We start from the raw sequence: 14,191 nt of genomic DNA, 5'->3' as shown, positions 1-14,191 counted from the left end.
TCCTCCTTCCTGTCCTTAGTGCATTAACAAGGGTGCGATGGGTAACACAACCCATGTGGATTTGTTACTGCTGGGAGTTGTGTAGCCTTCTCATCTGAGTTGCTGGAGGGAAAAGAGAGCTGCTGGAGACTCTGATGAAATAATGGTCCTTTTGTCTGTCTCTTGCTATAGGGAGGGTTTTAGGTTTCATCTTAGGCCTGGGCCATTGTGTTGTTTCTCCATGCTTGCTACAACCCAGTTTAAAAATGCAGCTTATCATTTAAAGGATTCAGCTCTAGTGCCACAGACTGTTCTGCTTTCCTCCCGATCCCCCCCCCGCCCCCCGCCAAAGTCCTAACTGCATGTCGTGAAAAAACCACTGCCGTGAATGCTGTTTGATTGGGTTCCCCAACGTCAGCTTTAAAATGTGTTTCCGTTGTATTTATTTTGCAAATGCTTATAAGGTATGTTTTATCTGATAAACTTCCAAAATGTTTTCCTTGTGGTTATGTAATCAGTAGCATCTGCAAAACATGCCTCTAACCATGCAGCTTTCTTCTTAACCATTATCTTGTTGATTCTCCGTTCTGATGTTTTCTTTTGATGAGCTGGGGCTGGGAGATCTGAATTCCTATGCCAGACCTGCTACAGTAATGTGCCCAGATTTAGCCTCGTAGCCTTAATTAGTTGTGGAATGCTGAGAAGGGCCTGTTGTGTGTGTGTGTGTGTGACTTTTATAACAAGCCCGTGAACTTATGGTCACTTCATTAAAAGTTATAAAATACTCCTTGTGTCTTTAACATGTTGCTCCCCATCTTAGTTTCTTCACAGGAAATTACTGTAAAACTCAAGGTACCTTTATATTCTGCTAAGCAATCTGTTAGAGGCCAAGTTACCTTTTGTGTCAGTATGTAAGTTCTATTCCAGCTCACAACCCCCCTAATACCTCTTCCCTCCCCTCCTTTTCTCTTTAGAAGCAAAAGAGTGTTGAAAATGTTAAAAGCTGTGCTGAAGAAGAGCCGAGAGGGAGGCAAGGGGAGCAGGAAGGAAACAGGTACGTGCGAGCAGCGCGAACAAGCAGGGCGCCGTGGGGCAGAGACATCTGCGCACTCTAGGCTGGGGGGAGCTATTGCATGGGGGTTGGGTCTGAGGAGTGTTTCGGGTTAGGACGCACGTAATACTGGAAGCTATGAGAAACTAAATGTATTCCTGAATTTTTTTTTTTTTTTAAAGATTTTACTTATTTGAGAGAGACCAAGAGAGTGAGAGAGAACACGGGTGGGGTGAGGGGCAGAGGGAGAAGCCGACTCCCCGCTCAGCAGGGAGCCTGGTGTGGGACCCCATCCTGGTACTCTGGAATCATGACCTGAGTCCAAGGCAGACGCCCAACCAACTGAGCCAACCAGGTGCCCCTGTTTCTGAGCTTTCTTATGGAAATTGACTTTGAAATTTGATTTTGTGTTACAAACCAAATCCTTCCCCCAGAACACTTGGAAGGTTCATGATTTTAACAGATCATTCAGATCCAGAGACAGTCAGAGTTACAGACATGGAGGGATGGCAGGTGTGTCCAGGAATTTGGTTTCTAGAAAGCCCTTTCCTTTTTCCCACACGTGATTGTATTTTATATGTTTAACCAACAGCTGGCTGACTGGTCCTCGTCTTTTGAGTATCAAATTTTCTGCCTAACAGGTGTAGCCTCACTCAGTGCCAGACTGCTAGTTTTCATTAGATAAAAGCTACTTAATTTGGCTTGGATTTCATTTCTGTTTATAAACTTCTGGTGCTTATGCGGTCAGTGTGACTCTTCATTGCATTCCATGTGATAAACTCTTCTAAGGTTATTTTGGTGACCCGTTAGTGGTCCACTTTTCGAGAAAAATTACATATTGTTTACCATTATTGTACAATAAAAATCTGTTAGCATGAATTAATTTCCCCAAAATATGCTATTTTACTCTGCAAACTTACGATAGTTCAGAGTTGGAAAGTGGTTTCCTGAGTTACTGTTTATTGAATAATATTTCAGTTTTTAATTTCTATTAAAGTATAAATAAGTACTTATTACCAAAACATCACTGAATTATAGTGAACTCTTCAATTGAAAAGATCTTGTAGTACCTTTTATTACATATAATGTATGTATATGATTACATATAATGTATGTAATGTTATGACAATGTTTATCTGTTGTTTACAGATAGTTACTTACATAATAGAATAAGCAGGCTTAAACTTTTTAGTTACATAGAGCTTAGACAGATTTTCTGTTACCCCTTAAACTAAAAAGCCTGCAGAATGGCAAACTTTACTAAAAGTAGAGTCTTTACTAAAAGTAGAGTCTTTTACTAAAAGTAACTTTACTAAAAGTTACTTTTAAGAGTCCAGTAGAAGCTTCTCCTTATCCCTGCATAAGCAGATACAAAGAAAAGAATTCAGTTTTTAATGACAGAAATAAGAGACCATAGTCAGCTTTTAACCTTAAGAAACCAACCCCTACCATTGAATAATTAATTAGAATTGTTACTATGGAGAATTTTCAGTTCACATAATTTCTATCCAGGAGTACATTCACCCTCTGCTGGGTCAAGGCCAAAATATCCTTCTCTTTATTTCTCTGAAAGCAGTTTAACACCGCCCCCCCCCTCAGTTTTGGCTCATCTGACATTCATCCTAGGGACTTTGTTACTTGCTTCTTTAGATGTCTTTGTAATTTCCAGCATAAAGTTAGTTAGGTCCTAAGCTGTCTGTCTAGCTGAAGCGGCCCAACCAGTGGCCTGGGTCTCCAAGCCAAAACTCCCTACTAGTAATGGAGTCTTTCACGACAGACACCCACCCCCTCCCCATCCTCTTTGACCAGTGCCAGTGAAATGACAGACAGTACAGTAATGATTTGGGGCACCCTGCCTTTCAGAATGGCCAGACAGTGAACATACTTTGCATTTGTAACTTTTCCAGTATTAGAGCATGTGATTTTGGGATTATTCCCCTCTCAGGTCTTTAAGAGCAACTACTGTTTTTTCTGAATAATTTCTACATAATAATTCCCACACTATGGCTTTTGCCTAATGCAAACCAACTTGAAAAAGCAATGGGAACATTTCTCATAAAATCTGTATGGTATGTGCCTTTTTTTCTCTTAACTAGAACCTGGTTGTGTTAGTTGGGGAACAAAGCAGATGGAATTTTAAATCTTGGTGAAATTATGTCACAAGATCATTGGGGAAAATACTTGGAATTTGACCATTCATATGTTGAGCTCTGTGCCAACTCTCATTATATAAGTAGATCATAGCTAAGTTTCTCTGTAAATTAAAGCTGGCTAATCTACAGAGACTGCCCTGAAACTTGAGTAATAGTATCTCCTGCAATATGGAAAATTTTTGCTCTACTGTTTCCAATTAAAACCAATCTTTGTTGCAAAGACAAGGGAAAATTCATTTCTATGTACTTGAACTCACAATTATAAAAATTTAGGAAATATTTATGTCTAAAACCTCGAGCTCAGCATTTTATATATCCTTTGTAAGTTGTTTTTATAATCTTGAACCTCTATTTATTTATTAAAAAATGTTTTAAAGATTTTTATTTATTTATTTGACAGAGATCACAAGTAGGCAGAGAGAGAGAGGGAAGCAGGCTCCCTGCCGAGCAGAGAGCCTGACGTGGGGCTCAGTCCCAGGACCCCGAGATCATGACCTGAGCTGAAGGCAGAGGCTTAACCCACTGAGCCACCCAGGCACCCTGAACCTCTTTTTTTTTTTTTTTTAAATCAGTTTTGGGAATTAGAAAACCCAGTCATTGAGTTAAATTTAGTATTCAAAAGAGAACAAATACTTTTCAGAAATTTTGAAAAGTTGGTACACCTTCCGTTCCTATCCCTAAAAGAAAATGTCACATGTATCTACTTTAAATTACCAGTAAAATTTTAGCAGGTATCGAAATTTATATGTATATAAGGGTATTTAAAATATGTATAGTATTAAACTATTGAACACTGAAATATTAAAAATAGCTTTTTTTGGGGGGGGGGCTAACCTAAGAAATGCTTACAGCTAAGCAAAACGTGTTTTTTGGAAGCTGTAGAATTGTGTCAGAGTACAATATTAAAAACTTAAATGTTTTTGGGGAAAGTACACTTGCCTTGTTCCTGCTACTCCATCAGTGTAAATGAGCACTGTGCTTCTCTTGACCTTGAGTTAGGCCTGAGGGAGCAAAAATCCATATTAAACCACAATGTGGAGAGAGGTAGATGAGGGTATATATATATATATATTTTTTTTTTTTCTTCTTTTTCTCCTTCCTTTCCTGCTTTTATGTAAGACCTTGATCCAAAACAGCGTGGTATTTATTTTGAGGCTCTCCAAGGAGAAACCATATATTTTCTTTTCTTTTCTTTTTTAACCATATCTTTTTATTTTAAGTGAACTTTGCTATCAAAAAACTTTCAGGTTGCTATTATTAAATCTATTTAATTTAAAAATTAAATAATTGCTGTACTGTGAGTATATTGAGTATTCTGATACAAATCTGGACCAAAATGAGTTTAGAGTTGATAGAAGAACAGTGTAGGGAATTAATATCTTTTCTGTACAACACTGTTTTGATAATGCATAGGATAATGTCCCAATTTATAATAAAACTTTAAATATTAACCTAAGAAAAAATGTGCAAACCTTACATTGAAGAGAAGAGTAAAACTTTGCTGAAGCACTTAATGGAAGACCTAATAAATGGAAAGAAATAGTGTTCCCAAATGGGCAAATGCAATATTTTAAACCAACTAGCTCTTACAGAATCACCTGTGCATTCTATTTAATCCCTAATGAAATCCCAACTATTTTATTTTTAAAGACCTTGTTGTTTTATACAAGTTTTATGTTTGCAGCAAAACTGAGCAGAAGATACAGAGATTTCCCATGTAGCCTTTGTCCCCACTCATAAAGAGCCTCCCCCAGGATCAGTACCCACCACCAGAGCAGTACGTTTGTTACAACTGATGAACCCACACTGACACATCATAGTCATGCAAATCCCACAGTTTACATCAGGATTCACTCTTGGTATGGTACATTCTCTGGGTTTGGACAAATACGCAATGATCTGTATCTATTGATATAGTATCATACAGAGTATTTTCACTGCCCAGAAAAGTGCTGTCATTTTTTTTTTTTTTAACACGACATAACCAGTTGTTTTAAAAATTCATCTGGAAGAGAAAATGCTTGAAAGAGCCAAACTGAAAGTGTGGGGCAAGTGTATCTAAATGGCTGAGCCTGATTCCCATGCCTGGCTTCTAGCTGCAAGAGAGGCTGGACAAATGTGTATTTGACTTCTTTGCATCTGTAGGGACTTCACCTCCCACCAAGCTGGGTACTGTGGAGGATTCTTCTGTCATCGACATGGGCAGGTGCCCTCTACTACAAAAACCAAGCTTGCTATTTAGTATATAGATATTTATATATCTATATACTAAGATATCTATTATATATAGATATCTATTATATATAGATATTTAGTATAGCTCGTTAGAATAACTACTGCATCCGCATAGTGAATAAATGATGTGGTTAGTTTTTTGGTCTTTTTTTTCCCCTATTGGTCTCCAAGAAATGAATCCTGATTTTTATCTAACATCTTTTTTTTTTCTTAAGATTTTATTTACTTATTTGACAGAGAGAGACACAGCGAGAGAGGGAACACAAGCAGGGGGAGTGGAAGGGGGAGAAGTAGGCTTTCTGCTGAGTAAGGAGCCCAATGTGGGGCTGGATCCCAGGACCCTGGGATCATGACCTGAGCTGACGGCAGATAGGTAACTGACTGAGCGAGCCACCCAGGCGCCCGCCCCTATCTAACATCTTTGATATAATTGTAGCTCACAGCTGATAACAGTTCTGGTTTTTTTCTTTTAATCCCAGAGATAGTGGCATCTTTCTGAAAGCATCAGGCAGACAAGACCCATTGCCCTCCAAGAGAGGGTTGGTCCCTTTCCCTCTGTATGCATCCCTTCTCCTGTCCTCTGCTAATCTTGAAACTATAGCCTCTTGGCCTGTCCAACTTTTCTAGTTGCTCTGTCTTGGTGTGGAAGTAGCCCCGCACTGAGGCAGAGGAACAAAGTTTGGTGAACTTCTAATTGTGGTACTGCCTCAATTATAATATAGACTGATGAAGGAAGGGTTGCTTAATATGCCAAAATAATTGTTTATTAGTCTTTTCCTTTCAGTTTCATTATTTTTTTTTTAAGCGGGGGGCTTAGTTTGAAGCAATTTATTTAAAAAAAAAAAGACATTTGACCTTCACCTTTTCTTCGTTAAAACCCAGCTGGTCGGCTAAGTGCACTTATAATGGTGTTAATTAAGGCATTTGGATAGTCTCTATAAACTTGAGTGTGTACTGAATTAATCTGTTAGCTTTGCATCTAATCCTTCACTTTGAATTTGTAGTAAAAGGAAGCTGTTTGCCTCTAAAGTTTAAAAGCCATTGATGTGATTGTTAAATGTGGTATTTTAAGCCATTCCAGGCTGCAGTCTGGTTTTCAGTGGTACCTTCTAAAAATGCCCCAGTACAAACGATGCTTTGTTTTATCCGGAAAATATGAAGCTGCTTTTGATTATTCTGTGCTGCATTGCCCATTTTCTGTGGTTGGGGACTATTATTTAGGAATTTAGTGCAGTGACTGTCTTGCTGAGCTATGGATATTTGGTATCTTGTTGTTAACGGACTCCAAAAATGTTTCCCAAGCAACAAAACAGGCAGAAATAATTCAATCTAACGATATTGTATTTCTCTTTACCAGGGCACTTAAGCAAATTCTGTAAAATATTGGGGCAGGATATAAACACAGAATAGAGGCCAAGCTGGTTGTTGGTAGAATCAGGACTATTGTTCCCTCTGGTTAGCCCGGTTAGCAGTTTTTCTTTGTTTTCCTTTATACCTGTCTCACAGTCTAGAAAAAGCAGATTTTGGAATTAGAAGTCACAGATTCAAATCCCAGCTTGATCACCTCCCATTTACATGAATCTGGACAAATTCCTTAACTTGACTAAGCTGCCTGACAAGGATGTCATCAGGGTTAAATAAGAGAACCTTTTTGCAGAAGGGTATCACTTGACACCTGGCTTCTGCTAGATACCCTGCGACCTTTGCTTTTCTGAGAAAACTGTATGGTACTTTGAACAAAACCGTTGTCAGGGTTCTTGTTCTTTCCCTTTTGAAGAGAAGGCAGGAATGCTCTCAGGCAGAGGAGTGATGTTCTGGAAGCTTCTTGCCATGACTTTCCATCTTCAAATATGGATTCTGCCGTCACGCTTGCATACTGTAGTCTTTTGTGCCGTCTTCACCCTTTTCCTCATAACAAAACTGGGAAAGCTGGGTCCTTGGTCTCTTGTATGGTGGTTTATACTTGGGAAATACTTATTTTACCTTTCAGCCTATATCAAGTACTGGGAATGTGTCCTTTTTCTTTGTGAAGTTAAACTAAAAGACTTTCCCCTTGCTAAAGAGATTTTGGGAGTCAGTAAGCAGCAGCTTTAAGAATAGATTTCTAAGTACAGTTTATATAGTTTCTGGGATGTTTCATTTCAACACATCCTTAATTGATGAAGGTCTTCCTCTGTAGAAGACTCTACCCTCCATCCTCTTTGTAGCTTTTGCATACATTTTAGGGAAGTACAATGGATGAAAGAGAGACGGAAGAGGACAGATACTTAGCATTTGTCATGTGTCAGGCACCTACACATTGTGGACCAAGCTGGCTCATCCTAGAGCCTGTTTCCTGTGAAGGGCATAATTAGAGAACGCTCTGGACGGGGAAGGTGAAATCAAGACACTTCATGGATCTTCTATGTTTTCTGGCTAATAAGACCCCCAGGAAGTCACAGCCTATCTGAATCATCATAAAGTTGGTAGCAGAATTCTCAAACAACAACATTTATTTATTTCGGTCCCTCTTTGTATGTACAGCTGTCACCTGAACAATGCAGAGGTTAAGGGATTCCAGCCCCCACATAGTTGAAAATCTACATAAAACTTTTGACCCCCCAGAACTTCTAATAACCTATTGGACTAGAAGCCTTACTGATAACATTAACAATCTATTAATGCATATTTTGTATATGCATTTTATATACTATATTATAATCTAGAAAAAAATTTTGCTAAGAAAATTTGAGGAAGAGAAAATACTTTTACAGTACTGACTATATTTACAGGGTGGGGGGGGGAAGCCATGTAGAAGTGGACCTGAGTAGTTTAAACCCATTTTATTTAAGGGTCAACTGTATATGTGTAAATGTAGTAGGAAACTTAATAGAGAATATAAAATAACAGTACAGAGTCTCATTTTTTGGGTCAAATCCAATTTCATTATATAAATCCTTTTTCAAAAAATTAAAGCTGCTTTTCTGTAAAATAACCCAAAAACAATGATCTTATTTTCTATATACCTCATTTTCCAGAGCTTTGTCAGGTGGTATAGCTTCTTAAATGCCCATAAGAACCTTATATCTGAATTTTCATGTGACCATTTGCATTTTTTTAGTAACACCTTTTTTTTTTTTTTTTTTTTTTTTTTTTTTTTTTTTTTTTTGAGAGAGACAGCAAGAGTTCAGGTGGGGGGAGAAGGGAGAGGGAGAGGGAATCTTAAGCAGTCTCCACAGCCACACGGAGCAGATAAGGGGCTCGATTTCATGACCCGGAGATTACGACCTGAGCCAAAATCACGAGTTGGTTGCTTAACTGACTAAGCTGTTCGGGAGCCCCTGCTCCTCATTTGTATTTTCTAGGAAGAGAATTCCAAGTTTTTATTTCTGTTCTATAAAAATAGCAATAATCGCACCTTGGATAAACCTCATTGGCTACGATACTGCCACTGCGCAAAGCTTCTGTTCTACAAAAATAAAGAAAACTTGATTTCATATCATCTATTGGCAAATGTAGTTTCTGAGTGGGGAGGTAGGCTACTAAGGATTTGACATATTGACCTTTTTTTTTTTTCCCTGTGAAGGATGATCTAAGCTTAGTATTCCTCTTAAGAGGATGAGGCTTTGGGGCACCTGGGTGGCTCAGTGGTTAAAGCCTCTGCCTTCAGCTCGGGTCATAATATCAGGGTCCTGGGATCGAGCCCCGCATCGGGCTCTCTGCCCAGCAGGGAGCCTGCTTCCTCGTCTCTCTCTGCCTGCCTCTCCGCCTACTTGTGATCTCTGTCTGTCAAATAAATAAAATCTTAAAAAAAAAAAAATAGGATGAGGCTTTGATTATGAGTTGTCCTGTAGCTGGCGGGTGGCCCCCAGGGCTAACCCGTTGGATAGCCTTAGCCTTAAGTTTAGAAACCTTTATTCGCATCTGCAATCATGGATCTGGAAAGTAGAATCTGAATTTCTCCACCCTCTGGTGAAGACTCCTCTGGCTTGTAGACAGTTGCCTTCTTCCTGTGTCCTCAAATGGCAAGAGAGATAGCAAGCTCTCTGGTACTTCTTATAAGGACACTAATCCCATCATAAGGGCCCCACCCTCCTGAAGTCAGTTAAAACTAATTATCTCTCAAGGGCCCCATCTCCAAATACCATCACGTGGGGGTTTAAAGCTTCAATATAGGAATATTCAGCCCATAGCACTTGTCATACTGTATTTCATTGATTATAAAACATATCCTATTTCATGTACCTCTGAGGAAGAAAGAGCTGTCAATTAACAGACAGTACTTTATTACTTAAAATGTTTGACTTACTGAAGATTTCCTTTCTTTAGAGTTATTTTTATGTATCTCAATCTTTTTCATAAAACAAGGAAATTAGGGGCACCTGGGTGGCACAGTTGGTTGGGCGTCCAGTTCTTGGTTTTAGCTTGGGTCATTATCTCGGGGTCATGGTATTGAGCCCTGCCTTGGACTCCATGCTTGGCATGGGATCTGCTTGGGATTCTCGCTCCCTCTCTCTTCCCTTTCTGCCTGTGTGTTCGTACACATGTGCTCTCTCTCAAATAAATAAATAAATTTAAAAAAAAAGCTGGAGGAAAATATAAACAGGTTGGTTAAAGCATTTCTGATTTCTATTCAGAGCCTAATTCTTCTTTTTTTGACCTAGTTGTCCATATACATTTTTCTCCACACTACATTGACACGATCCTTTCATGATCTCAAAGGAGAATTTTTTTTTTTTTTGGACAGAGATCACAAGTAGGCAGAGAGACAGGCAGAGTGAGAGGGGGGGAAGCAGGCTCGCCACCGAGCAGAGAGCCCGATGTGGGGCTCGATCACAGGACCCTGGGATCATGACCCGAGCTGAAGGCAGAGGCTTTAATCCACTGAGCCACCCAGACGCCCCTCAAAGGAGATTTTAATGGAATGCTTTCAGATAAACTCCAGGGTTCATTTTTCTTCCACAGTTGACCCTAAGTGATTTGTTGACTGAAACCTGGAAAGAGCTAAAATTGTCCCTCTACCAGATGTGACAGCCCAGGTTTGCAGTCAGCGGCTGTGAGGTTGCAGTCATTGCCTGGCTGATGCCGGTTTTTAAAGATGCCGTCAGCTAGTATATACATTTCGGTTTTAGAGAAGGTAAGGTGAGAATCAACATGGGTCTTTGAATCTGTGCCTGATATAATATGTGCTCATTTGTAAAAAAAAAATTTGGAAAATATTAATAAGAATAAAGAAAAAAGCCCCAGGATATTCTTTGTCTTTTACTTTATCTTTTTGATGTCATTAGTCGTTGATAAATGCCTAATATTTTATTGTACTGTAATGAATGATTTTGTGTGGGTATGATTTTTTCATTCATAAAAAAAAAAGCCTCTGGAAAATAGGTACCTGTGTACAAATCTCTGATTATTTTAATAGAATGTTTCTAGGCAAGGAATTAATAATGAAAACAAACTTTTCAGAAGCTCGTGGTACCTCTTGCCAGATTGTTTTCCGGAGGGATTGTGTGGTCATCTGTGTAAGCAGTGTGTGAGTGTGCCTGCTTGCCTGACTCTTACTAGTATTGGGTGTTTGTAGATTTTAATAATCTTTGCTGATTTTGTAGGTCCAAGTGTATATTTGTTTTTAATTAGCATTTCTTTGAGATTGGTAGACCTCTTAAATATTCAGTGCCCATTTATAGTTTCTCCTCATTGTCTTTATATGACCTTGAACAACATAGGGGTTAGAGGCACTGACCGCCCTCCTCCATACCCATCCATACCCAAAAAGTCAAGTATAACTTTTAACTCTCCAGAACATAATAGCCTCTTGTCGACCAGAAGCCTTCCCAATAATGTAAATAGTCACCTGACACATTTTGTATATTTATTATATACTGTATTCTTACAAAAGAGTAAACTAGAGAGAAGAAATATAAAAATAAGAGAAAATACATTTGCAATATTGTACTGTATTAACTGGAAAAGTTCTGCATCTAAATGGGCCTGTGTAGTTCACACCTGTGTTGTTCCAGGGTCAACTGCACAATTTTTTCCGTTGGAAGTGTGAGAGGCTCTTCATTCTGGTTCTTCCCTTTCCCTGGTATGGCCCCTGGGGCATAGTAGTGGAATTTCCTTATAAAGTCACTCATTGGGGAATTTTTATTGAGGTTACTAAAACCTGCCTGTGTTCCATGGGTAAAAGTGTCTCCTGTGTTGTTAAAATTTTGGTTTGTTTTGAGGCTGCTGGTCTGATTGGCTTCTATTTAAGAAATTTATAGAGAAACCAAAATGAAGGCATAAAACCAACTCAAAATGAGTCATCAGGTTTTCTACAGTACTTGATAACTTTCTGCCTCTGTGCACGAAAAGTCTCAGTATCTCCTGACACTTGGCTTCTGGTGAGTTGCTACCAGCCGGCAGGGATAGTTCCAGATAGCTAAGCATCTCCTTAATAACTTTTGCTGTATTCTTTCTTTTTAAAGAGAGAGATAGAGCAGGGGGAGTGGCAGGCAGAGGGAAGAACAGGCTGCTCGCTGAGCAAGGATCCTGAAACAGGACTCAGTCCTAGGACCCTGGGATTGTGACCTGAGCCAAAGGCAGATGCTTAACTGACTGAGCCATCCAGGTGCCCCAAACTGCTGTATTCTTAAGTGTAAACATTTTGATCCATGGTTCATAATCTTAGATTGTTAGATGTAGGGATTCTTTTTTAAACTAAGGTAAAGTAATGAAATTAAAGGATTTAGATCAAGAAGAGTTTTACAAATTGAGTTCAGTGTCTTCATTTTCTTTCCTTTTTTTTTTTTTTTTTTTAGGATTTTATTTATTTGAGAGAGAGAGCATGAGCTGGGGCGGGGGGTGGGCAGAGGGACGGGGAGAGGGAGAAACTGGCTCCCTGTTGAGTGGGGAGCCTGGCCAACGGTCTCCCAATCCCACGACCCTGTGATCAAGAGTTGGATGCTTAACCTGCTGAGCCACCTAGGTGCCCCAGTGTCTTCTTTTTTTTTTTTCTTTAAGATTTTATTTATTTGCGACACAGAGAGAGATAGTACAAGGGGGGATGGGGGAGGAGGGCAGAAGGAGTGAAGGAGTGGAAGTTAACTTCCCGCTGAGCAAGGAGCCCAACATGGGCCTCCATCCCAGGACCCTTGGATCATGACCTGAGCTGAAGGCAGCTGCTCAACTGACTGAGCCACCCAGGCACCCCAGTGTCTTCATTTCTTGAGGAAAATTAGAAAAGAGGCATTTAGCAACTGCCCAATGTTATATAGCTAGTTAAAGCAAACATGGGATCAAAGTATAGTTTCTGACTCCAGAGAAGTTCAGTTTCTACTATGTCTCTGGCTAGCTCCCATTATTTTTTTTTATTTCTAGCACTGAATAAATATAAAGGAAAAGCTATCCCCGAGACAGAAGACAGTAGATTTCCTTTATAACTTTTCTCTCCAGGAATTTTGATTTCTACCCTGTCCCAGCCCCAAAGGGTTATTTCTGAGTTTCTCATATGGTCTTTACCAAGACTCAGTAACTGAGTAGTATCTCTTCTTTTTCTATCTTTTTCCTTTTTTTTTTTCCCCCTAAAGATTTTATTATTTGTGAGAGAGTGAGCAAGAGAGAGAGAGAACACAAAGCTGGGTGGGAGGCAGAGGGAGAATCAGACTCCCTGCTGAGCAGGGAGCCTGATGCTGGCTCCACACGGGGACTCCAGGATCATGACCTGAGCTGAAGGCAGACAACCAACTGACTGAGCCACCCAGGTGCCCCCTTTCTTAATATCTTAAGGACCATTTCTGCTTGGTGTCTTTGAGATTACAAACCCATCCTTTTTTGTTTTTGTAAAGCCATTTAAGCACCATAAATGTAAATAGTTAAATATACAATTATTAGAAAAAGAAAAAAGGCTAGGATCCCTGGGTGGCTCAGTCAGTTGGGCATCTTCCTTCAGCTCAGGTCATGATCCTGGAGTCCCGGGATTGAGTCCATGTCGGGCTCCCTGCTCGGTGGGGAGTCTGCTTCTTCCTCTGGCCCTCAACCCGCTCGCTCATGCTCTCACTCTCTATTTCTCAGATAAATAAACAAAATTAAGAAAAAAAATTTTTCTTTAAAAAGCTATATAATGGTATTAGAAATAGGTACATCCCTATTTCTTCTCTGCTTTCCTTTTTGCTCTCTAAAGGCAATTAATGTTTCTTATTTGATCTTTCCAGATATTTTCTGTGTATACGCATGCATATGTACACACATGCATAGGTCCTTAAAATGCACAGATTTACACTGTTTTATTGGTAAATTTGATTGCAGTTTTAGACATTTTTCATATTAGCACACACTGATAGGTTTTTCAAAATTTGTTCAACATTACATTGGACAGATAGCTCATAATTTATTTCATTATTCTATTGATCGTTGGTTAACGTTTGTTCATTTACAATCTTCCTAGATTTTTGTCAAATTGCCCTTCAGAAAGGTGGCATTAAATTTCCAATTCCGTTTTCAGTATATGAGAATATGTATTTACACACTTAACACCATCAGTTATAATCAAATTATTTCATCTTTGCAATGTGATAGGCAAAAATTATATGTCATTTAATACTCATTGTAATTCTTCAGAATGAATTCAAACACATTTTTGTGTTTATTGTATTATTTTGAAATCTTACTGCCTGGATTTGTAGCCTGGTACCATAGTTTACCAGCTGTGTGAAAATGAGCAAATTACTTAAACTTTCTGTGCCTCATGGGTCACTTATGAGGATTAAATGAGTTAATATTTATAAAGTGCTTAAATCTATGCTTGATGCAATGT

At 39.1% G+C, this 14,191-nt stretch overlaps 1 protein-coding gene across 1 annotated transcript in view; it reads left to right on the top strand.

Moving 5' to 3' along the window:
- The first annotated feature begins 957 nt into the window (after nucleotides 1–957).
- The window catches only part of TANC1 (tetratricopeptide repeat, ankyrin repeat and coiled-coil containing 1), a 153,065-nt gene continuing 139,831 nt past the window's right edge, over nucleotides 958–14,191 (top strand). Inside the window, exon 1 of the mRNA XM_080798596.1 lies at nucleotides 958–1,033. Coding sequence (XP_080654722.1) covers nucleotides 973–1,033 — 61 coding nt within the window. The 5' untranslated portion in view covers nucleotides 958–972. The remainder of the gene's footprint in view (nucleotides 1,034–14,191) is intronic.

Source organism: Martes martes, assembly GCF_963455335.1.
Source record: "Martes martes genome assembly, chromosome: 3".
NCBI lineage: Eukaryota > Metazoa > Chordata > Mammalia > Carnivora > Mustelidae > Martes > Martes martes.
The sequence above is the reverse complement of the archived record's forward strand: the minus strand, read 5'-3'. Positions and strand labels throughout refer to the sequence as shown.